The sequence below is a fragment of the Prionailurus viverrinus genome, chromosome D1 (genome assembly GCF_022837055.1).
Source record: "Prionailurus viverrinus isolate Anna chromosome D1, UM_Priviv_1.0, whole genome shotgun sequence".
In the NCBI taxonomy this organism is placed as follows: Eukaryota; Metazoa; Chordata; class Mammalia; order Carnivora; family Felidae; genus Prionailurus; species Prionailurus viverrinus.
Window position 1 is genome coordinate 62,614,146 of NC_062570.1, and position 25,071 is coordinate 62,639,216.

The 25,071-nt window shown below is 35.6% G+C and overlaps 3 protein-coding genes across 3 annotated transcripts; all 3 read left to right on the top strand.

Moving 5' to 3' along the window:
• The first annotated feature begins 690 nt into the window (after nt 1–690).
• LOC125146494 (olfactory receptor 56B1-like) lies at nt 691–1,674 on the top strand. The gene has a single exon (XM_047823228.1). It carries the CDS (start codon nt 691–693, stop codon nt 1,672–1,674), a length of 984 nt encoding a protein of 327 aa, XP_047679184.1.
• Nucleotides 1,675–11,405: 9,731 nt separating this feature from the next.
• On the top strand, nt 11,406–12,371 carry LOC125177171 (olfactory receptor 52N4). The gene has a single exon (XM_047879264.1). It carries the CDS (start codon nt 11,406–11,408, stop codon nt 12,369–12,371), a length of 966 nt encoding a protein of 321 aa, XP_047735220.1.
• An 11,329-nt stretch (nt 12,372–23,700) lies between these two features.
• LOC125146495 (olfactory receptor 52N4-like) lies at nt 23,701–24,666 on the top strand. Its single transcript, XM_047823229.1, has one exon. The coding sequence runs from the start codon at nt 23,701–23,703 to the stop codon at nt 24,664–24,666; it is 966 nt and encodes a 321-aa protein (XP_047679185.1).
• The last annotated feature ends 405 nt before the right edge of the window (nt 24,667–25,071 follow it).

Consider the following 25,071-nt stretch of genomic DNA (forward strand, 5'->3'; position numbering starts at 1 on the left):
AAAATTTCATCTTCGATAATTCTGCATTTAAAAAGTCTCCTTGTTGTCAGTTAATAAAAATCTGAAGCAGAATTGAGACAATAGGAAGACAACACATATCCACTTGATTCCACAAAATTTCTGAAGAGATGAAGAAAGTTCAAAAGAAAAAAAACTAGAATCTTATTTATGTGATGGTCCCATTTTCTTTTCTTTTTCTTTTCTTTTCTCTTTCCATTCTTTTCCTTTCCTTCCTTTTCTTTTCTTTTTTCTTTTCTTCTCTTTTCTTTTAATTTTATTTAAATCCAGATCAGTTAACATAGTGTAACTATGGTTTCATTAGTAGAATTTAGTAATTCATTACTTACATATAACCTCCAGTACTCATCCCAACAAGTGCCCTCCTTAATGCTGTGATGGTCCCGAATTGAAATAAATAAGGATAAGGCAAATAGAAATTTGAGATACATGCTGAATTGTCCTTCAATAGTCAACCGTGATAATTGCTCCTTATAAGTTTCGATTCTACTATAACACCTCCAGAACTTCATGGTACTTTATCTTAAATTATAGTAAGGGATGTACTACAGAGTTCATTTGGTTACAGCACCAACTATGCGACGTGGAGATAGGTGAAAAATAATGTTTGATGATAATATGGCTCAAAGAAAGCAACGTTGAAACCCATCTTTTTTTTTCTCTTAGGAAACAATGTCTGCATCTCTGAAAGGCTCTAATAGCTCCAAGTTCCAGGTGTCTGAGTTCATCCTGATGGGACTCCCAGGCATTCACAGCTGGCAACACTGGCTCTCCTTACCATTGGCAATACTCTACCTCTCAGCAATTGGTGCTAATATCCTCATCCTCGTCACCATCTGCCAGGACCCTGCTCTTCAGCAGCCTATGTACTCTTTCCTAGGCATCCTCTCTGTGGTGGACATGGGCCTGGCCACCACCATCGTGCCCAAGATCCTGGCCATCTTCTGGTTCGATGCGAAGGTCATCAGCCTTCCTGAGTGTTTTGCTCAGATCTATGCCATTCACTGCTTTGTGAGCATGGAGTCTGGTATCTTCCTCTGCATGGCTTTCGATAGATACATAGCTATTTGTCACCCTCTTCGTTACCCATCAATTGTCACCAAGGCCTTAATCTTAAGAGCTACTGTGCTCATGGTACTAAGAAACAGTTTGTTTTCCCTTCCAGTGCCAGTGCTAGCAGCCCAGCGTAATTATTGTTCCAGGAACGAGATTGAGCACTGCCTGTGCTCTAACCTTGGGGTCACCAGCCTGGCTTGTGACGACTGGAGGCCAAACAGCGTCTGCCAATTGGTTCTGGCATGGCTTGTAATGGGGAGTGACCTTGGTCTTATAATATTGTCATACACTTTGATTCTGCGCTCTGTACTTAAACTGAATTCTGCTGAAGCTGCCTCCAAAGCTCTGAGCACTTGTAGCTCCCATCTGATCCTTATCCTATTCTTCTACACTGTTGTTGTAGTGATTTCAGTAACTCATCTGGCAGAAACTAAGGTCCCTTTGGTTCCAGTTCTACTCAATGTGCTGCACAACATCATCCCCCCTTCCCTCAACCCTATGGTTTATGCACTTAGGACTAAAGAACTTAGGGCAGGCTTCCAAAAGGTGTTTTGTTTGAGCTTAGAAAAGAAAACAAAGCACCAGAGACCTTCTCCATGATGTACATGAACTTCAGCTAATTTCAAATATGATGGGAAAAGTGAATGCCTTTGAGATATCTTTTTCACATTGTAAAACCATCTGAAAACAACAACAACAACAACAAAATATTCACAGTAGCTCCAAAATATTGATAAGAGCTGGATAAATTTAAGAATAGGAAAGACTTTCTACCAAAGAAACAAAATGGAATAAAAACTAGAATATAATATTTATATCTCTCTCCTAAATTAAAATGTAATATAATAACAAAAGCACACTCACACACAACCAAAGAAATAAATGATCTATAACTTGAGTTATAGATCATGTTTGTTTATTGATAACCATTCCTTAGGAGCAACGTCTGTCTGTGTCAACAGGTGTCATTCCAATAATGTGCCTGCAGAGGGAGGAATAGAAAATACTTCAGATGAGTAAAGCCCAATCAGTCTATGATGCGGCTTGGGATAGAACAGGGCCATATGACCAAACCTGGATAAACATAACTCAAAGGATACAGATGAGTAGGCAGATATGAGGAGGAGAGTGAGAGAGACAGACAGAGACAGAGACAGAGAGAGAATGAGAGACAGAGAGAGAGTGAGAGAAAGAGAAATATAGATGCACACAAGAATCTATCTTTTGTTCCATTTGCCTTTCCAGAGATATCCACCCTTTCTGCAGTGTTCTATACCCTAAAGGTCTTAAGCTCATATACTGTATAACCTGGGCTCCTTTTTTCCCAGCACCAGTTTAGTTTGTACCAATAGGAATCACTGGCAGGAGATTCGAATGCAAGAAGAGAGTTTCAGTTATTTATTCTTCTCCTAGCCCACTTTGACATTGGGGTTCTGGCTGGATGTGCCAATGAAACATTTGCCACGTAGCCCATCTGCAATAGCTATAGCTTGTATGGTTTTACCCAAGAATATTTTAAAAATCTTCTCTCCCTTATGTTGGACAAGAACACAATCAAGTCATTATGTTGGTCTCCACTATTTTTTTCAACATCCATTTTTGTTTCCTTCACCCCAACTACAAGCCAGTTAATGGCAACTTCATTAAATTCTCCTGAGACTCTCATTTGTGTGTACCTTTTGTCTCTTGCTGAGACTCTGAATGACTCATGAGCTTTACTTAAACCACCACCACATCTACTGCAACTACTCCTCTGCCATGACTAATAGGATGTAGGCAGCATGAGGAGGTGAGAAGCAGATCTACAGATAGAAACAAAGAAGTCTGTAAGGCAACAGGCAGGTGCAGGATATTTATCCCAGTGAAAAACCTTTCCCTGGAAATATTCTTCTCTTTTCCATAATGCTAAAACCAATGAAGATCAAAAATAAGGCTTACCTTAATATGTCATGAATCTCATTATGATCTGGACTTGTTTCCACTGATCCTATGATTAGAGTATCATTAAGTAGCTGGCATATTTTATGGATTATCTCATAAAAATTGAGGATTAGTTTGGGGCACAGGCCTACCACATGTTAATAGTTCTATTCCATACCATATACTGTCACTCATCTTACAGTTAAATATTAAAAGTAAATTCTGGCTTCCCACATAAACTTGAATTTATTTATTTTCATTTAAATGCTGATAGAAAAAATACCCAATTTCCAGAGGACTCATAAAACTACTTTATTTACAGTTAAGATGACAGAGCAGCATGGAGACCCTCAGGTTGTTTCGTCCCTGAAAGTTACCTAGATTCACACAAAACAATTTTGTACACCTAGGAAATTGATCTGAGGATAGCACAAAAATCTGCATAACTTGAGCCACAGAGCTTGGAAGTGTGTGGTGTGGAGAGGTGAACTGAGGGAGAGAAAAGCCACAGAGGTAGGGAGATGTTTTGGGGAAGAGAGGACAGAGAATGGGGGAGAGTGTGGTGCATCAGGAGAGTGTAGGAAAAACACTCCCTGAAAGTAGTTGGAGAGAAAGAAAGAGAACAAGTGAGAACACTTGCAGGTGATTGAACAAGAGATCTGTTCCCCAAAGCCACTGATGGGGAGAAAGGAGGGGGTTTCACTTCTCCCAGGAGTGCAGAGTCTGAAGTTTTAGAATTCAGTGTCTGGCAGTGCTCTGGTGAGGAAGTAGGGTGAATCCTCAGGTTCCAGTTTGTGTGGTGTGAGGGGTCCACTTGCCATGAAGGGAGGAGTGGTTTTCCTGCTTGGAGTGCATTTGGTTGAGGCCATATGGCCTCCCCACAGGCAAAAGTCCCAGGGGACCCCTGAAAGCAGCCAGGTTTGCTGGTATTGGGACGAAGAAGCCAGAGTGTGGTTAAACCAGGCACCGACTGTGTGTTGTGCTATGCCATAATCTCTGACCCTCTACCACTGGGCAACAGCACAAGACATTGCTCAGCAAGACCCTCCCCTGGAGAACCAGCATGGGTCTAAGCTGCAGGGGTCTCTGAAGTATGGAGTTTTGAAACACAACACCATCTGAGATAAAACTCTGGAGGTGCCACCTGGTAGGCAGATGGCTTGGACAGGAATAGGATAGAGTTGGGGAGTGGATGGAGTCCTGACACAAAGAAGGGCTGCTTTATGGTGGGTTGATGAGAGCAGGAAGTTCCCATGCCAGAGACTAGGGAGCTGGGAGAAGCCACTTCCACCTTTCCCATGTACACATGCACGCACATGCACATGCATGGGCATGTGCACCACACTGATCTATCCCAGGAAGCTAAGCAGAACCATCTAGTGGAGAACAGAGCTGTTTATCCAAGCCCCATCCAACTGTGCCCTCCAAGACATCCAGAAAACAAGCACAAGTCCCTCCACCTGCTTGATATATGAACTATAGAGAGCTTCATAGTTTCAATTCTAGGGGAAACTGAATTTAACTTTATTTAGGTTTCATTCTGTTTGCTGGTTCATTTGTTTTCTTAGTTTTTTTTTTTTGCTTCTGTTTTGGTTTAAATTGTTTTTTCCCTTTCTTTTCTTTTTCTTGGATACAGAAATAGAAAATTTTATTTTCTTTTTTAAATTTTAATTTTTTATTATTTTTTACTTTATTTTATTTTTTGAATTTTTTATTCCATTTCATTTTCTTTATTTCATTTTATTCTATTTTTTTAAACATTTATTTATTATTGAGAGAGAGACACAGAGCGTGAGCAGGGGAGGAGTAGAGAGAGAGGGGGAGAAATAGAATCTGAAGTAGGCTCCAGGCTCCGAGCTGTCAGCACAGAGCCTGACATGGGGCTCAAACTCACAAACTGCAAGATTGTGACCTGAGCCGAAGTTGGTCGCTTAATCAACTGAGCCACCCAGGAGCCCCATTTTATTCTATTTTATTATACAATTTTTTAATTAAAAGTTTTTTCTTACTTTTTTTCCTTTCTTCCTTCTCTTTCCCCTTTTTCTCTATTCTATCAAGCTTCTTTCAACAAGAAAACCAAAACGCTACTAAGATGTGGCTCCTTTATTTGATGTTGTGGTTTGTTTTAATTTTTTTAATGTTTATTTTATTTTTGAGATAGAGAGACAGAGCATGAGCAGGGCAAGGGCAGAGAGAGAGGGAGACACAGAACCTGAAGCAGGCTCCAGTCTCTGAGCTGTCAGAACAGCCCTTGTGGGGCCTGAACCCACAAACCATGAGATCATGAACTGAGCTAAAGTCGGATACCCAACCAACTGAGCTACCCAGGTGCCCTATTTTTAATTTTTTAATTGCATTTTTTAATTTTGTTAATTTTTTCTTCCTACAAAATGAAGGAATTCACTCCAAAAGAAAGAACAGGAACAAATGACAGCCAGCAGCTTAATCAACACAGATGTAAGCAAAATGTATGAATTAGAATTTAGAACCATGATAATAAGAATACTAGCTACAGTTGAAAAAAGCATTAAATCTCTTTCTACAGAGTTAAAAGAATTAAAAATGCTATACCGAGATGCAATCTCAAAAGTATGCCATGATGGCAAGGATGGATGAAGCAGAGCAGTGAATGAGAAATATAGAAGACAAAATAATGAAGAATAATGAAGCAGAAAAAAAAGAGGGAAAGAAAAACAAAAGAGCATGATACAAGACTTAGAGAACTCAGTTACCTATAAAAAGGCATAGTATCTGAATCATAGGAGTCCCAGAAGATGAAGAGAGAAAAAAAAGGGGGGAAGGTTTATATGAGCAAATTATAGTGGAAAAAATGTCCTAATCTGGGGAAGGACACAGACATCAAAATCCAAGAAGTTCAGAGAACTCCCATTAGATTCAACAAAAACCAACCATCAACAAGGGATATTATAGTCAAATTCACAAAATACACAGACAAGGAAAGAATCATGAAAACAGCAAGAGAAAAAAAAGTCCTTACCCTATAAGGGAAGACAGATCAGGTTAGCAGCAGATGTGTCCACAGAAACTTAAGCTGTAGGAGTGGCAGGATATATTCAACGTGCTGAATCAGAAAAATCTACAACCAAGAATTCTTTATCCAGCAAGGCCGTCATTCAAAATAGAAGGAAAGATCAGAGTTTCCCAGACAAACAGAAACTAAAAGAGTTCATGACCACTAAACCAGTCCTGCTACAAATTTTAAGGGGGACTCTGTGACGGGAGAAAAGACAAAACAATATAAAAAAAAGACCAAAAGCAACAAAGACTAGAAAGGACCAGAGAACACCACCAGAAACTCCAATTCTTCCCATTTTTTTACTGGATTATTTGTTTTTTGGGGGTTGAGTTTGAAAAGTCCTTTATAGACTTTGGATACTAACCCTTATCAGTTACATCATTTGCAAATATCTTCTCTCATTCTGTGGTTGCCTTTTAGTTTTGTTGGATGACCTTTTATTCAATCAAAATAACTCAATTTTGGAATGACTAATTATACAATATTAGATAAAAATACCAGCCTATGTTATAGTATATTATCATCATTTTTTTGTTAAAACATACATAATACATGCATATCAATACATTTACATATATGTAGTTTTAAGATCAGGATAAAAATATACCAGATTCATCTAGGTTGTAGAACTATAAGTGCTTTTTGATCTCCCTTAAAACACCTTTCGATTTTGCCAAATTATTCAGTGTATGCTGGTATTACTTTTATCTATTTTAAATAGATAAAAAATTAAAACTAGTTATGTTTTTAAAAATTATCACTACCATCATGATTATTTCAGGGTTTTATATTGATCTAATTTTCCTAACTTAATATGTGGGTGTAATAAGCCTAATCTTTTGGTGACTTTCCTTTTTATATTGCCATAACAGTCATCATTTTTCTCCCTTAAAAGTAAGCTTTTAAACCAGGGGCCATCACTTATATGTAAGTGATGAATCAGTAAATTCTATTCCTGAAGCCAATATTACACTATATGTTAACTAACTAGAGTTTAAATAAAATCTTGAAACAAACAAAAAATAAACCAGGGATCATGTTTACATATTTCCTACCATAGCTTAGAAAATAGAAAGTTTTCAATAAACAGTCATCAAAAGGAAAGATGAAATAATACATGAATAAAAGAAGAAATTATAAAATGAATTAGTGTGTGAATGAAAAACTTCTCTGCTTAAGTGCTTTTGATCTATTTTTCCATAGGACAATGAAGGGGGAAAAGAAAATATAAATGTGTGATAAATATCAAGTCCTAGTTTTATGTAAAAATAACTTGTGCTCATTTTCAGTCTCTACCTTCCTGTACATACATGCTAGCACACAAACACACACATATGAGATTATTTACTTATTTACGTATCAATATTTGGGCACTAATAATGGACAGTTATAGCTCTTTTTCTTCCTCCCACAGAGGATAGCTTGATCCCCACACCAACACTTGTGTCTCCAATACTCTGACATGGTCCCTTGGGACACATAACACACATTTTCCTTTAAAGTCTTGGTTCAATAGTACAGATATCAAGGAAGTTGAAGATAGGCTGCTGCACATGCACAGTCATTCTAGGATTGCAATTTATTTTAACAAGATCTTAAATACCTGGACTAGACTGCATTCAGCCCACTGTTTCGCTATCCAGGAACTAAGGTATTTAAGACATACAAAAGAGGGGCTAGTGACAAGATTTCTTTCTTTCTTTCTTTCTTTCTTTCTTTCTTTCCTCTTTCTATCCTTCCTTCCTTCCATCCTTCCTTCCTTCCTTCCTTTTGTCTTTCTTTCTTTTTTTCTTCCTGTCTGTATTTGTTTCTGTCTTTCTGATTGTCAGTAAGATAAAGTGGAGAAGGGTTTGTGTATATATCAACTGCTTATTATTTTTCCAGAAATAAATCTTTGATTTCATTCACACAATTTGAATGCAGAAATATTGTGTGGGATTGGGTGTTTTTATTAAATATGTATTTTTCAAACTATGGCATTAAGATTCAGCATAATGCCATTGTGATTATGATTTTCTGTGTTATATCTCTATATAAATAGGAATCTTTATTTCAGTGGTGGTGGAAGTTGGGCATGAATCACTCTCATGACAATGAGAAATGGAAGAACAGTTAGAAAATAGTTCTCCACCATTAGATCAATGACCAGATTGCTCCTGCTTCTTACCTGTCCTGCCCCTGTTTCTCAAAATCAGAGTGCAATTTTCTTTTATTATTTTCTAGTGAGACTGAGCTATGACTTTATTCCATTGTGTCCGGGTAGTAAAAGCCACATGGAGCAAACAACTCTCATATAAAAAGAAAAACATGGATATAAAAACAAATTTTCTTACCTATAGGGTTGAAGAATGAGGATATACTACAGGTAATATCAACTACATTTTATAAGTTTGGTGATAGTCATGTATTAATATTACTATTCCAGTAATCCTGTCTATAAGCCAGCATAAGTCAAATTTCCTTGTGGAAGAAACTGAATTCGGTTGTATCAAAATTATTTTGATTGAATAATAAAGCTGCTTAAATTTGTAGTTAATACTTAAGTATTTAATTTGGATCTTGAAGAGTTTTGCAAATATATCGAAAATGGGAACTAGTTATTGTGTGAGTATAAAGCCAGTTTTAGTGACTACAGCTATACAGATAAAAAAGAGATTGAGGAGTATAAAAGGAATGCTTATCAAAGGAATGCTTATCTAGTATTTTTTTAAAATACATCTTTCCAAAAAGTGCAATTGTAATCCCATAAAAATATTTTCAGTTTTCAATTTAGTGGTACATATTTTTTTTAATGTTTATTTATTTATTTTGAGAAAGAGAGGGAGGGGCAGAGAGAGAGAAAGAGAAAATCCCAAGCAGGCTTCATGCTGGCAGTGGTCAGCTGTGTTGTTTTCAAATTTTTCCCTACTCCAAATACCAAAGAAGATGTGTATTTTACATTTCACATTTAGCTCTTATATTTTTCTAAACCTGTTTTTGTGTATGACATGATTTAGGGAACAAGGTGTGTTTCTTTTTTCTCTCAACACACATCCATTGACTCAATAATATTGAAAATATAATACTGAAAATACCTTTTTTTAAAGTAAGTTCTAGTCCCACCATGGGGCTTGAACTCTCAACTCTGAGATCAAGACTCTCAACCTCTACCGACTGAGCTAGCCAGATGACCCTTGAAAATGCCATTTTTGTTCTTAATCTGTTTCCTTTGTCATTAATTAGGTGGCTTAATGTGTGTTTCAGTATTTGGTTTCTGGACTCTGTATTTCTTACAATAATATTTTTATCAGTATTTAAAAGGATAGGTAATCTATTTGTAAGGAAGTTACATAAATTGTCTACATGTATACCTTTAGGAATTGGAAAGATGGGGTTAAAATCCATGTATTTCACCAAGACCCTACTTTATTGTACTGACATGATCTTAGAGACATTGAAAGATCAAAAACACCTCAAGGAGATTAAGTGAATTACAAAAATCAGCTCTGGGGTCCAGGTGTTCTGCCTAATAAATTGGTGAAATTTCTACCTATTAGTTGACAATTTTCTATGGAAAATCATATGCACCTTTTCCTATTTCTAGTTATTATAGGGTTACTGGGAAGGTGATTAAAGAAAACCAATCAAGTTGTTTGGCAACTTTGGCCAGAGGTCCTTTCCTTTCAGGAAACAGAAATTTTACATAAATTGCTTGTTTGTGGAGTCTGCTAAATAAATGATTACCTGCAAGTTTAATCAGCTTCAATCTTCCATTAATTCTTATTTTGCTTATCTATTGAGCAAAGACCACAATATCTCAAAGTTTTTCATATCCTTCTTCTGTCCTCATTGCTGGGGATGGGGTGATGGTGGTAGAGGTAGAGAGTATTCCCATGAGGGGTAGGAGGAAGATTCTGATTTTCTCGTTGCTTAATAAGTTTTTTTTATTATTATTTTTTAAAGGCATTTTATTTTTTTTTTACGTTTATTTATTTTTGAGACAGAGAGAGGCAGAGCATGAATGGGGGAGGGGCAGAGAGAGAGGGAGACACAGAATCTGAAGCAGTCTCCAGGCTCTGAGCCATCAGCCCAGAGCCCGACGGACCGTGAGATCGTGACCTGAACTGAAGTCGGATGCCCAACCAACTGAGCCACCCAGGTGCCCCTACTTAATAAGTTTTTAAAGTACCTTGGAGTAAATTCTGACCCTTTGGATTCTTGTGAGTTCTTTAGTATTTACTTTCCATTATCAAGGAATTCGGTATTATCATTACAAGATTCTTTATGATCTAGCTCCTGGGCAAATGTCCAGGTTATCATTTGTTCCTTTCATACAAGTGAATTCTCATAGACTTGATTGTTTTGATTTCTTTTTATTGATTTCTTTATGTGTTTGTTTTGATTTCTCTACTTGTACTTATTGACATTTTCGTCTGGAATTTCTTTTACAAATGTATCTCCCTTACAACTTGTCTTCCTTCAAAATACATACCAAACGCCTTGTCTTCAACATGGTCCTTCTTGACAATCACCAATCCCTCCTCCGAACACCCCACCAACAAAAACACACATCCATTTTAATAACATACTGCTTATTTAAGACAATGTACATACTTCTATTTCATTTTTTTATGTTTACTGTAATTATTACGTTTACTGTGATTATTTCTGTGCACTTGGTCTCTCCATTAGACTCTCAATTCTTTAAAGGATGAAATTGTGTCTTATTCTCCACAGGATCACATTGTAAGAGCTCAGTAAATATTTATGAGAAATGAAGAGATTAATGAAAGAAGGAGATGCCATTTATCTACCCCAAATATTTAGTTAACTTGAAAATGAAGTTTAATTGTAAGTAGGGAATTTGGATTAATTAATTTTTCTCTTGGATGAGAAATGAATTTGATGTGTGATTAGAAATATTAAATTTCCATTTATGTTGTCTCCCACTAGAACCCAACTGAAATGTGTCCCATTGCTAAAGTTAGGAAAAAATGGGGAAAAGTTAGGAAAAAATAGGGAGATGCATATAGTTATTAATAGGTAAGTAAGGTATTCTAACAAATTTTCTTTAGAGAAGTCATTAACAGAGTTATACTCAATTATAAATTAGGAGGATGGAAATATTTTAAAAATAATGAAGATTCAGTGTCAGTGATGAGAACTTGAGTTGCTTAATAAGAAATTGTTAGATGAACAGATGACTTAATCAATGCAAAACAAATAGACAATAAAAACTAATCCTTGGACCTTAGAAATTTTGACTGATCATTAAAATGCACTATGGAATTTTAAAATGTTGAGATGAGAGGGAGGCAGTATATATAAGCTATATTTTTCTTCTCTTTTTTGCCTACTCTAGGAAAACACACATGAATGTTAAGCCTAATTGATCATGCTAATGCTGAATAAAACAAACTGGACTCCAGCCTCATTCATTCTTAATGGAGTCCCAGGACTGGAAGACATGCACCTGTGGATTTCTTTCCCATTCTGCTCCATGTATGCTGTGGCAATGGTAGGGAATTGTGGGCTCCTCTACCTCATCCACTTAGAGGACTCCCTGCACAGGCCCATGTATTACTTTTTAGCTATGCTTTCCCTAACTGATATTGTCATGTGCTCTAGTACAATCCCTAAAGCTCTCAGCATCTTCTGGTGTCATCTCAAAGAAATTGGCTTTGATGAATGTCTGGTACAGATGTTCTTTGTCCACACCTTCACAGGGATGGAGTCTGGGGTGCTCATGCTTATGGCCCTGGACCGTTATGTGGCCATCTGTTACCCTCTGCGCTATTCAACTATCCTCACCAATCCTGTCATTGCAAAGGTTGGGCTTGCTACTTTCCTGAGAGGGGTGTTCCTCACCATTCCCTTCACTTTCCTTACCAAGCGCCTGCCCTACTGCAGAGGGAATATAATTCCTCACACCTACTGTGACCACATGTCTGTAGCCAAGTTATCCTGTGGAAATATCAAGGTCAATGTCATCTATGGTCTGATGGTTGCCCTCCTGATTGGGGGCTTTGACATCTTGTGCATCACAGTCTCCTACACCATGATCCTCCGGGCAGTAGTGAGCCTCTCCTCAGCAGATGCTCGGCAGAAGGCTTTCAGCACCTGCACTGCCCACATCTGTGCCATTGTTTTCTCCTACAGTCCAGCCTTCTTCTCCTTCTTTTCCCACCGCTTTGGGAGCCACACAATTCCTCCATCTTGCCACATCATTGTGGCCAATATTTATCTGCTCCTGCCTCCCACTATGAACCCTATTGTCTATGGAGTGAAAACCAAGCAGATACGCGACTGTGTCATAAGGATCTTTTCAGGTTCTAAGGACATCAAATCCCACAGCATATAAAGGACAGTTACCAAAAAAAAAAACCCCATTTTTCATGACAGAGAGGAGCTCCTGTTTAGTCAAGAGGTGTAAAATGTTTTGGGAAGTACTATTTTGGTCATTTGTTGATTGGTGCATTTCTAAATAGATGTTTTGAAAATCTCAACTGGCCTGCCAACTGAGATTTCCATGAATTTTTTTCCTTCTCAGTCTTGTGAAGAATGAGTCTAATAATTAATACATATCCTTGAGCAAAGCCTGATTAGCCCATTTCATTAAAAAATAAAGTAGAAGTAATTTGACAATAAATTATATTTTAAAATAATAAATAAATAAATAAATAAATAAATAATAAAGTAGAAGTAGGTGATTCTGATTCTGAATACCTATTATGATTTCTAGGTTGAGAGCCAGTTGTTGCTTTTCCCTGGAAAATATGTGCTGTATATTTTTAATCACTGCTTAATATGTTTTTTCAATGACTTCTTTCTGAAAGAGAAGTTATAAAGTATCCTTTGTATGGAGTCATTAAGGTAATAAATTTTAAGTCTCTGGGCATCTGAGAGAATGTGGCTGCATGATCTCTCCTAGCTAGGACAGGCACATTATTTCACTACAGACTAATCTGTGATGCAGTTTTCTTCAACAAGACTTTTGAAAGCACACAATCTGGAGGTTGGGGTAGATAGATCTCTCTAACCAAATGTAACAAACAATATAATTTTTCATAAGAACAGCATGAGAGGGGGTCAAAATCAACTTGTTTCCTCTTATCTGCAATTGTGAATCTAATAAATACAATGAAATATCTCTGTCTAATATTCAAGATTCTTTTAAATTAATGAACAAGTCTGGTTCATTAGACTGGTGGAAATGGTGTTTTTATATTAATGTCTCATGATCTAAGCCAATTATTTAAGGGATATAGAATAAACTGAATTATTATTCTTATATCTTTTTGTTCAACTTAAAAGAATACATATTGTCTCTGCCCAATTTTGGTAACTATACCAATCAAATTACATTTAATTATTTAATTAGTCTTTTACAATTTCACATTTTATTTTTTTTCTTTTTCTTCTATTTTTTATTAAAAATGTTTTTATCTTTTATTTTATAAAATTTACATCTGAATTAGTTAGAGGCAAGAGAAACAAAAGCAAAAATGAACTACTGGGACCTCATCAAAATATAAAGCTTCTGCACAGCGATGGAAACAATCAGCAAAACTAAAAGGCAACTGACAATGTGGGAGAAGATATTTGCAAATGACATATCAGATAAAGGGTTAGTATCAAAAATATATAAAGAACTTATCAAACTCAACACCAAAAACCAAATAACCCAATGAAGAAATAGGCGAAAGACATGAATAGACATTTCTCCAAGGAAGACATCCAGATGGCCAACCGACACATGAAAAAATGCTCAACATCACTCATCATCAGGGAAATACAAACCAAAACCATAATGAGATACAATATCACTTTTTAAAATCTTACAGACCATACCACCCCCTAATATATAACCATCTTCCATTTTTTTACCCTATTTTTTGCTTACCTTGATTTCAAAAGTTGTAACCAACTTGTTATAACCAACAAGTGTTGGTTATAAAGTGGCTTTTGTAAACAGAGGGCAAAGAGAGACTGAAGAGAGAGGCAGACCACTCCAGATTGGTAGGCATCAGGGTTAATAAGAAGGTATCATACACACAAGTCTTGTCTTGGGTGGTTACAAGATGAGTAGCTCTCCACACCTGCCTGCCAGAATCTTAAGAGTTTATATGGAAACCTTAACTGGGTTCAGTCACATATACCATCCAGATAGTCTCAACAACATATTGCTACATATTGAAGCTACGTCTTTAAGGGAGCTTCTGGTGTGGGTAAGGCAAGTACAATGCACAGTCCAAAGACAGGGAAGAGCATGAGGAGCCTACAATTTCCTAGGTCCAGTGCTCAGATCAACCTGGGGTCATGCCATCTTGAAGACCTAGTCAAAGAACAAGTTGTCATCTTCTTTCCTTTTACTTTCTCAACTTGAAATAATTTTCCCACTAATTTGCCTTTTGGTCATCACATCCATCACCTCAAATTGCTGTTGCAATTTCACCCGTGGCTTCCATTTTAAGAAATTACATAGGCCTCTCTCTGGGCTCATATAACTGTATGACTTAGGAATATGAAATGAAATTCTGTATTTCTGATATCTTGAAACATTTTCATTATTTTACTTCAGAAGCATGACACATTGTACGATTTTCTTCACTCCTATTTTTTTTTTATGAAATTTATTGACAAATTGGTTTCCATACAACACCCAGTGCTCATCCCAAAAGGTGCCCTCCTCAATACCCATCACCCACCCTCTCCTCCCTCCCACCCCCCATCAACCCTCAGTTTGTTCTCAGTTTTTAACAGTCTCTTATGCTTTGGCTCTCTCCCATTCTAACCTCTTTTTTTTTTTCCTTCCCCTCCCCCATGGGTTCCTGTTAAGTTTCTCAGGATCCACATAAGAGTGAAACCATATGGTATCTGTCTTTCTCTGTATGGCTTATTTCACTTAGCATCACACTCTCCAGTTCCATCCACGTTGCTACAAAAGGCCATATTTCATTTTTTTCTCATTGCCACGTAATATTCCATTGTGTATATAAACCACAATTTCTTTATCCATTCATCAGTTGATGGACATTTAGGCTCTTTCCATAATTTGGCTATTGTTGAGATTCTTCACTCCTATTTAAAAAGAAGATGTACTAAATGGTCAACAGGTAGGAAAAGATGCTCGATATCATTAATCATTAGAGAAATGCAAATCAAGTCCAAAATGAGATATCATCTCACATCCTATTAAGATGTCAATTATAGAATAAATCAAACAAAAAGTTGTTGGTGAGGATGTGGAAAAATTAGAACCCATGCCCACTGCCAGAGGGAATGCAAATTTGTTCAGCCACAATAAAAAACAGTATAGAAATTCCTCAAGAAGTTAAAAATAGAATTACCATATAATCCAAAAATCTCACTTCTGAGAATTTACCCAAAAGGACTGAAAATAAGATCTCAATGAGATATATGTACTCTCATGTTCACTGCAGCATTACTCACAACATCCAAGATATGCAAGTAACCTAAAGGTCCATAAATAGATGAATAGGTAAAGAAATATAGTATATATATATATAGTGTAATATTATTCAGGCATAAACACAAGGAAGCTGTCATATGCTATATCATGGATGGCCCTTGAATATATTATACTAAGTGAAATAAGTCAACCACACAAGGACATAAAACAAATGTTTTATGATTCCAATTAAAATAGGCATTTTAATGTAATTAAGCTTATAGAAGTAGAAGGTTGAATGGTAATTATCTTTATATATTATAATAAGATATATTATGATAATATAATAATTAATATATACTAATAAAACTACACATTGCCAATAAAATAAATTTTTAAAAATCCAATTAAATGAAGAGACAAACAATGTTCACGGATGAGAAGATACCAGTTTTTCCTCAAGTGATACACAGGTGTGATGCAATTCCTATGAAAATCCCAGCAAGATTTTCTGTTGATATAGACAATTGTTTTCTAAATTTATTTGGAATATCAAAGGAATGACAGTAGCTTAAAAAATTGAAAATATATAATGAAATGAGGAAGTAGTCTTTGTAATTTCAAGACTTACATAGCCACAATAATCAAGACTGTGGTATTAGCAGATCATAGAACATAGATCAATGGAACAGTATAGAGTACCTAGAAATAGAACCCCACAAATATGCCCAAATGATTTTTGACAAATAAACAAAAGAAATCCATAAAGGAAATGTGGCCTTTCAAAAAACGTCTGTTAGAAGAATTAGGCATTGATAGGCAAACAAAACCAAAACACTCTTGACCTAAATCAAGATTGTACCTTGATTATACCTTATACACAAATTAACTCAAAATAATGCATTATAAACTTAAATGTAAAATTTGAAGCTCTAAAACATTTTTAAAAACTATGGGATAAAACTTTAAGATCCAGGACTAGGAAGAATTCTTAGACTTGACACCAAAACACAACTCAAAATAGAAAAAAAATAAATGAAAATTAAACCACATTAGAATTTTTTTTTTTAATTTTGCTCTGCAAAAGACCCTACTAAGAGGATGAAAAGACAAGCTACAGACTGTGAAAAATACTTTCAGGACATATCCAACACACACACACACACACACACACACACACACACTCAATGGTAAAAAAAAAAACAATTAGAAAAGACAAAAAAAAACAAAAACAAAAAAGCCCAGACATTTCATTGATAAGGATGTACAAATGGCAAATAGACATATAAAAAAATGTTCGATATCATTAGCCATATACAAATAAAAATTAAAATTGGAATAGAATATCACTATACAACCATGACATAAGATAAAATAAAGCATACTAAAAACATGAAATTCTGGTAAGAATATGGAAAAACAGAATCACAAATACAGTGATGGTAGCAATATAAAAAAGGACAGGTATTCTGGAAAACATTTTGACAGTGTCTTAAAAACACAGTACTGGAGCTATCATACAACTTAGCAGTTACACTTCTGAGCATTTATCCCAGAGAAATACTTGGGTTCACACACAAAAAAGCAGTAAACTGTGAGCGACATGAGTGAAAATGGCAAAATGACAATATTAAAAGTTTGTCCCTAATACAAGCAATGGATAAACTACAAAAAAAAAAACCCTGTCAAAATCAACTTTCTCACCTTCTTGATGCTAATTAAAAGTTTTCAGCAATTAGGGGAATGCTTAATAAAAAAAATAGTTGGGCCACTGTGCAAAAACAGTATGGAATTTCCTCAAAATATTAAAAATAAAAATATCATATGATCCATTAATTCCATTTCTGGGTATTTATACAATGAAAACAGAAACTAATTTGAAAAGGTATATGCATTCCTCTGTTTATTGCAGCATTATTTACAATAGCCAAAATATGGAAGCAATCTCAGTGCCCATTGACTGGTGAATAGATAAAGATGTGGTATATATACACAATAAGATACGCAGCCATAACAAGGATGAAGTCTTGCCGTTTGAGACATATGGATGGATCTAGGCAGTATTATGGTAAGTAAAATAAATCAGACTGAGAAAGGCAAATACATATGATTTCACTCGTGTGTGGAATCTTAACACAAAACAAAACAAAACAAATGAATAAACAAACAAAAAGCAGAATCAGACCCGTAAATACAGAAAAGAAATTGGTAGTTGCCAGAAGGTAGGAAGGTGGGAGGATGGACCAAATGGGTAAAGGAGAGTGGGAGATACAGGCTTCTAGTTATGGAATGAGTAAGTCATGGGACAACATAGGGAGTAAATGGTACAACATAGGGAATACAGTCAATGATATTGTAATTGATGTATGGTGACAGAGGGTAACTACATCTGTGGTGAGCATAGCATAATGTATAGAGATGTTGAATCACTATGTTGTACACCTGAGACTAATGTAACATTGTGTGTCAACTGTATTCAAATTAAAAAATTAAAAGGAAATAAAAAATAAAGCATTTGCACACATATGTGTAGAAGTATATGGGAATAGCTATATGCTTAACTCATTAAGCTATACTGTGTATAAACCATCTTTCAATCAGCATCTTTTTTCATTAAGGTCTAAGTGTATATAAACTTATGTGTTGAAGCATATGGGAATAGCCTGTTTTTAACTCACTGAACCTACATTGGGTTTAATGTGTCTTTCAAGTAACATCATCATTCATTAAGATATAAATGTTTGTAAACTTATGTGTAGAAGCCTGTGGGTATAGATTTATGCTAAACTCTTTAAAACTACACTGTGCCCCAAAATAAATAATAATAAATTAAGCCTAAAAAGTAGAAGAATCTAAGAAAGCTTTGTGACTTTTTTAAAAAATGTGGTAAAAGTCACATAATGCAAAATTTACCATTTTAATTATGTTAAAGGTACAATTCAGTGGCTTTTAGTACATTCCTAGTGTTGTGCAACCATCACCACTAATTCCAGAATATTTTAGTCATCTCCCCAAAAAAGCCTATACATTTTAAGCAGCCACCTACTTCCCCATACTGCTGGTATCCAAAAATTTACTTTCTATTCTATGGATTTGCCTATTCTTAATATTTCATGTAAAGGGAATAACACAATATGTGGCTATCTGTCTCTGAAATCTTTGACCTAACATAAACTTTCCAAGGTTCATGTTGTTTGACCCCTTTTTAAGACCTACTACTCTGACTTGGGGATGTCTAAGTACTCAATGATGTCGTTTAATTAGAGACATTAACGAATAAGTGAATGAAATAAACGGATGGATATGTGAGTGACAAACATTCTGTGCTAAGTGCTTTTACCATGTATCCTACAAGACCTCATACAAAAAGAAAGACCACTGCAGTAGTATTAAAATAACTCACTTTTATTAAAACTTGTGCTCATTTTAATTCCTCTCCATTAAATACATGGGTATGCACAAACATACATGCACATGAAAAATTCACTTATTCAGTATCATCATATACAGTAAGAATGGAAACCATCCATTCTTTTCCTCCTCTCATAAAGGTTAGCTTGATTGCCACACAAACACCTGTGTCTCTAATGTTTTGAAGTATCCCTTTAGGATAGATAAGACATTTTTCTTAAATACCCATTTCACTAGTACAGATACCATGGGATTCAGAAATTGAATGCTGTGCATGTATATATATCATATGTTTTTTGACTACGATCCTGAACACCTGGACCAGATTGCATTCAGCTCACTGTCTGTTCTTTAGAACCTAAGGTATTAAAGGAACATAATAGTGGGACTAGAAGATTTATTATTGTTTTTTAGGCAGAAAGATAAAGTAGAGGTTTTGAATGCATATGAATTGTTTATGATATTCTCATAAATACAGATTTGAGTCCATTCATCATGTTTGCAGGCAAGAGTGTTGTGGGAGGCTGGGAGGTTAGAAAATGTTTACCCAATGCTCAGATTGCAATTCAGCATAACTTTGCATCATGATTATGAATATCTAGGCCATTTCCATAACCAAATAGGAATCATTGCTTCCGTTGTAGTGGAAGTCAGGTATGAATCATGCTTATGGCAAGAAGAAATGGGGGACATCTAGAGAAGAGTTCTCAGTCATGGTGAGAACACTCTTGCTTCTTGCCTGCCCTCCCCTTGTTCTCAGAAAGAGAATCTAATTTTTCTTGTTAATTATCTAGCGACACTTAGTTGAGACTGAATTTCATCCATTTTAGATAACAACACTTGCTGAGAGGGACCCACTATCATAACGAGAGAGCAAATTTATTGTGTATGGGGTTTGGGAATGGTAATAGACAAAAGTTGATATCAAAGTTGTACTTTAAAAATAACATATATGTGCTTGTGTTCCTCTTCCAATATACCTGTCCACACCCACGACATAGTATTAGTTAATTTTCTTTGCTAGAAAAATTGGATTATGATATATAGAAATCATTTTAAACCTGTTTTGGACATTTCCTTACTTATTTTGTGGTTAATAGTATACTACCTGTGTATAAGTGTGGATCTCTGACAGTTTTGCAAATATATTAAACATGGGACCTAAAATTATTGTGTAACATGAAAGTCACTTTTAGTAATTAAAGATACATCTATAGAAAGAAAGCACAAGATATAAGCAGGATATTTACTTCATATTTAGGAAAGATAGTCTCTAGAACACAGCAAAAGTAATCTCCAAAATATATTGCCTATTTTTAAATTACATGTACCGATACTTTTCCTAAGTGCATCTCCTTCTGTTGCATAGAGTTAAGAGTTGACATTTGAATGTATTAAGGAGGAATGAGTAGTGATATTATTTTTTTCAACAACTTATGACAATTTATTACACCCTAGCCACACATTTATAAAAAATAAATTTCAATATCTATTTTAATGGTAAACATGCGCATATATGGATAAACATATATGCACTTACATACATACATAAGAATTTTGTACTTTAAAAAAATATCCTTTAATGATAGCTGTGAAAATAATCATAAAAATATTTTTTATTCAAGCGTAAAGTACACATTTACAAGCCTGATAGAATGAAACTTGATAGCAGTTTGTTACCCGTGGAAACACAACACTTACATTGTGAACCCACAGTTTTCCTTTTTCCAAAATGCAAATTGTAAGGCTTTTGTTAGCCCGCTTGAAGGCCAAACGAATGACACTGAAATGAGAAGTGGAGGATGAGCTAATAAGCTGTGATATAATTAAAGTGTCTCATTTTATTTTTCACTTATTTATTTTTCAGTGTCTCAATTTAAAACTTCTGTGTACTAACAGAGTGAACCAGAGAATTATTTCAGTACTGTACAATGTTTGGTTGTGGAAAAACTTTGCCAAAGCTAGAGGTGGGTGACACACTTTGGTGTACCAGCTTTAATTTCCCCGAGTCAAGCCTTTTATTTTACTCGAAAGTGATATTGACTCAATATTTTCTTGTTTTTGTTTCTGCATTATCTCAAAGTGATATTTTATCCAAAATTTTTTGGTATATTTTGTTTCTTGGTATGTTTCATGTTTACAAAACAAACAAGCAAAAAAGCAAAAACTTTGTGCATACTTTGTGTGTGGTCTACTTTCCGATATACCTCTTCTTCAAAACTATACAATATTGTTTTTAAAAATCACTCTGAATTAGGACTAACTCGTAGCGTAGTTCAAATAGTTGATCTTTGTTTTTCAAACCAATATATTTATTTTACTTAGGACATTATTTTTTCCTGCTTCCTTGGGATTTCCTTTGTTTTCTCTATTTCATTTAAACTTAATGGTTTCTGGTGATTTATGAGCTTTTTTCCTCTGGTAGTTCCTTTCTGTTTTCCAAGTAATAATATTTATATTACAGCATTTAGTTTAATAATGCTTAAAATCAAGTACAGACTATGATTCATTAATTCATTATCTGCTCTTTTATCCCCAAATTATTGACAATATGTACTAAGCGTCTTGCTATAGACTGCAGGTGTAAGATACAATCTGTCTTAATGTGAAGGCTTTATTAAATTGTGGATGATTCAAGAATAGAATAAGATTTTTATAATACCATGATATTGAAATAGTGAAAGACATTGATTCCATCAACATATCCATTCCTTACTGTAAGCCTGGTACTTTGCTAATTACACTGTATTAAGAGGCTTTAGAAGTTGGCTTTCTAAACTGTCCAAGAGAGAGCTGAATCTTCCTGGAATGTGTTATACTAGAGGCTGTTATGGGAGAACACAAAAAGGAGAGAAGATTGCAAAATCATGAAGCTAAAAATATCAGTATGATTTGAGGAGGAAATTATAAGCACAAGAGAGAACACTGCTCTGTCCATCTGGCCTGTCATAAACCTAACCACACTTCATGTTTAAAAGCATTTGTCCATTCCTCTTAGCAGCTCTTCTGATACGCCTCAAAGTTAACTTCATTCTCATTCCTTCTTTTTTTTAATGTTTATTTATTTATTTTGAGGCAGAGAAGGACAAAGAGAGACAGAGAAAGAAAATCCCAAGCAGGCTCTGTGCTGTCAGTGCAGAGCCTGATGCAGGGCTTGATCTCATGAGTTGTGCAATCATGACCTGAGCTGAAATCAACAGGTCCACACTCAGCCAACTGAGCCAGTCACCTGTGCTCCCCTCTATAGCCTCTTTCTTCAGTATGATTTAATATTCAAAATTTACCAGATATGTGAGAAACTCCTCCAATGTAAAAAAGCTACATAAAAATAAATAATTGAAACTTAAATGATATGGAAATTATATGTAATGTGTATACCTTCAAATATATATTTATTACCACCAGATACGCAAGATTCAGAAGAAAATGTGATATTGGAAATTTGTAATATTAGGCAACAACAAACAATGCCAAGATATTTGGGATATAGAGTTCAGGAATTTTTCTAGAAAATGGATTATAAAAATATATCCAATATAAACATTAATTTTTGAAGGAGAGAGACAGAACAGGAGTGAGGGAGGGACAGAGAGAGAGAGGGAGACACAGAATCTGCAGCAGGCTCTAGGCTCTGTGCTGTCAGGATAGAGCCAGATGTGGGGCTCAAACCCACAATCTGTGAAATCATGACCTGAACTGAAGTTGGATGCTTAACCTACTGAGCCACCCAGGTACCCCAATATAAACGTTTTAAGAGAGAAAAAAGAAAAGAGAATAAGCCCAGAAGATCTAACTAAAAGTAACAGTAGTAAAATAACAAGGATGTGGTTGTGAAGATAATATCAAAAATTAATGCAAGAAAATTTCCAAAACCAAAGGTTGCAGATTTCCAGACACAAAAAGCCCAATAAGTGCCTGCACAATAAAAGACATGCACACGGACATCTCTATCATCATAACTTCTACCACTGAATTTGAAAGCATAGAAGTTTAAAAATGTTCTTAAATATTTCAGAACCAAAAAACAAATAAATGAAGAAAAGCAAAGAATAGTTCATGTAAAAAAGTATCAGTGGTCCTCTTACTATCTATACCTTAAGCTAGGAGATTGAGAATGTCTTTGAAATTCAGACCTTAGAAACCTCATCCACAAAGACCCACCATTTACTTAATAATAACGTGCAGATTAATAAAAATGCATTCTAGGCTTTTAATGAGGATAAAATGAGTTAATATATTTATAAACTTCTTAGAACTTTACCTGGTACATAGTAGGCATAAATATAAATTATTATTAAACATAAAACAATAAAATATAAAAGAAAGAATAACAATGCACCTTAATCATATCCGTTGTGTTACTGGTAAGGTATTCAATGAGTTCTACTTTAAGAAAATACCTAAACTGGAGAGGGTATAGTAATTAACATTCAAATGAGATATTATATCAGATATCAATCAGAAAGATCATAATGACATAGATCATGGGTGTAACACAATTACACTTGATTATAAGTTTAGAGGGATTGTATCTATATCCTTTTGTTTTAAAGTAATGTAGATGCAATATCTGTGATAAAACCTGATGCATAGTGGGTGTTAAGTATGTATTTTCAATGAACTGATAAATTAATGAATTAACAATGGCTTAAATGAGTTTAGACAATGTTTAAATAAACAGTTCCTGACATTCCAAATGTTTCTTTTCTTGTTATTAAAATACAATATTTAACAGAGAGAAGAGACAGAGAGCACAACTAAGATTTTTTTTTCTATTTTTTCCAAATCTTGGAGGGTCAAAAAACAAAACAAAACAAAAATCAAATTACAACCTTACAAGCATCTTAATGATCATACCAGCCTAATTATGATAATTCTGAACCAAACAGATGTGACCCCAGCCTCATTCATTCTTAATGGGATCCCAGGACTGGAGGACATGCACATGTGGATTTCTTTCCCATTCTGCTCCATGTATGCTGTGGCAATGGTAGGGAATTGTGGGCTCCTCTACCTCATCTACTATGAGGACTCCCTGCATAGATCCATGTATTATTTTTTGGCAATGCTTTCCCTTACTGACCTTGTCATGTGCTCTAGTACAATCCCTAAAGCTCTCAGCATCTTCTGGTGTCATCTCAAGGAAATTAGATTTGAAGAATGCCTAGTCCAGATGTTCTTCATCCATACCTTCACAGGGATGGAGTCTGGGGTGCTCATGCTTATGGCCCTGGATCGCTACGTGGCCATCTGTTACCCTCTGCGCTATTCAACTATCCTCACCAATCCTGTCATTGCAAAAGTTGGGCTTGCTACTTTCCTGAGAGCGGTGTTCCTCATCATTCCCTTGATTTTCCTCACCAAGAGACTACCCTATTGCAAGGGTAATATCATACACCATACCTATTGTGACCAGCTATCGGTAGCAAAGTTATCCTGTGGAAATATCAAGGCCAATGTTATATATGGTCTGGTGGCTGCCTTCCTGATTGGGGGCTTTGACATCCTGTGCATCACAGTCTCCTACACCATGATCCTCCGGGCAGTAGTGAGCCTCTCCTCAGCAGATGCTCGGCAGAAGGCCTTCAGCACCTGCACTGCCCACATCTGTGCCATCATTTTCTCCTACAGTCCAGCCTTCTTCTGCTTCTTTTTTAATCGTTTTGGGAGCCACACAATTCCTCCATCTTGCCACATCATTGTGGCCAATATTTATCTGCTCCTGCCTCCCACTATGAACCCTATTGTCTATGGAGTGAAAACCAAGCAGATACGAGACTGTGTCATAAGGATCTTTTCAGGTTCGAAGAAAATCAAATCCTACAGCACATAGAGGGGATATTTTTCACAGAAGAGGTTAAGGGGAAGGAAAACAATACTCTGTTGGCTGTTTAGTCATGGTCTAAAGATGCCTTTTTAAGAATACTATTTTGTTCTTGACCGAGATAGGACCTGAGAAGGACAGTAAATGTTTTCAGAATCCCAAAGTCACTGATGTGGCCCTGCACGCTCTGAATTTTTCACCTTCTCACCCCAGTGAAGAAGTAGTCTCATCATTAACCCAAGTTCCCGTGAGCAAAAAACAATGGGAAGCTGAGTAAATTATCAAAAGAAATGAATAAATCATAGAGATATTCTGCTGACAGGTGCCATTTTGTCTTGTTTTCAAATAGTGATTGGAATTTCTACTTTGAAGGACATTTGTTACTTTCCTCTGGAAAATATGTGATATGTTTTT

Coding starts and splice junctions, on each gene's coding strand:
- LOC125146494 (XM_047823228.1), top strand. CDS start 691: ATGTCTGCATCTCTGAAAGGCTCTAATAGCTCCAAGTTCCAGGTGTCT.
- LOC125146495 (XM_047823229.1), top strand. CDS start 23,701: ATGATAATTCTGAACCAAACAGATGTGACCCCAGCCTCATTCATTCTT.
- LOC125177171 (XM_047879264.1), top strand. CDS start 11,406: ATGCTAATGCTGAATAAAACAAACTGGACTCCAGCCTCATTCATTCTT.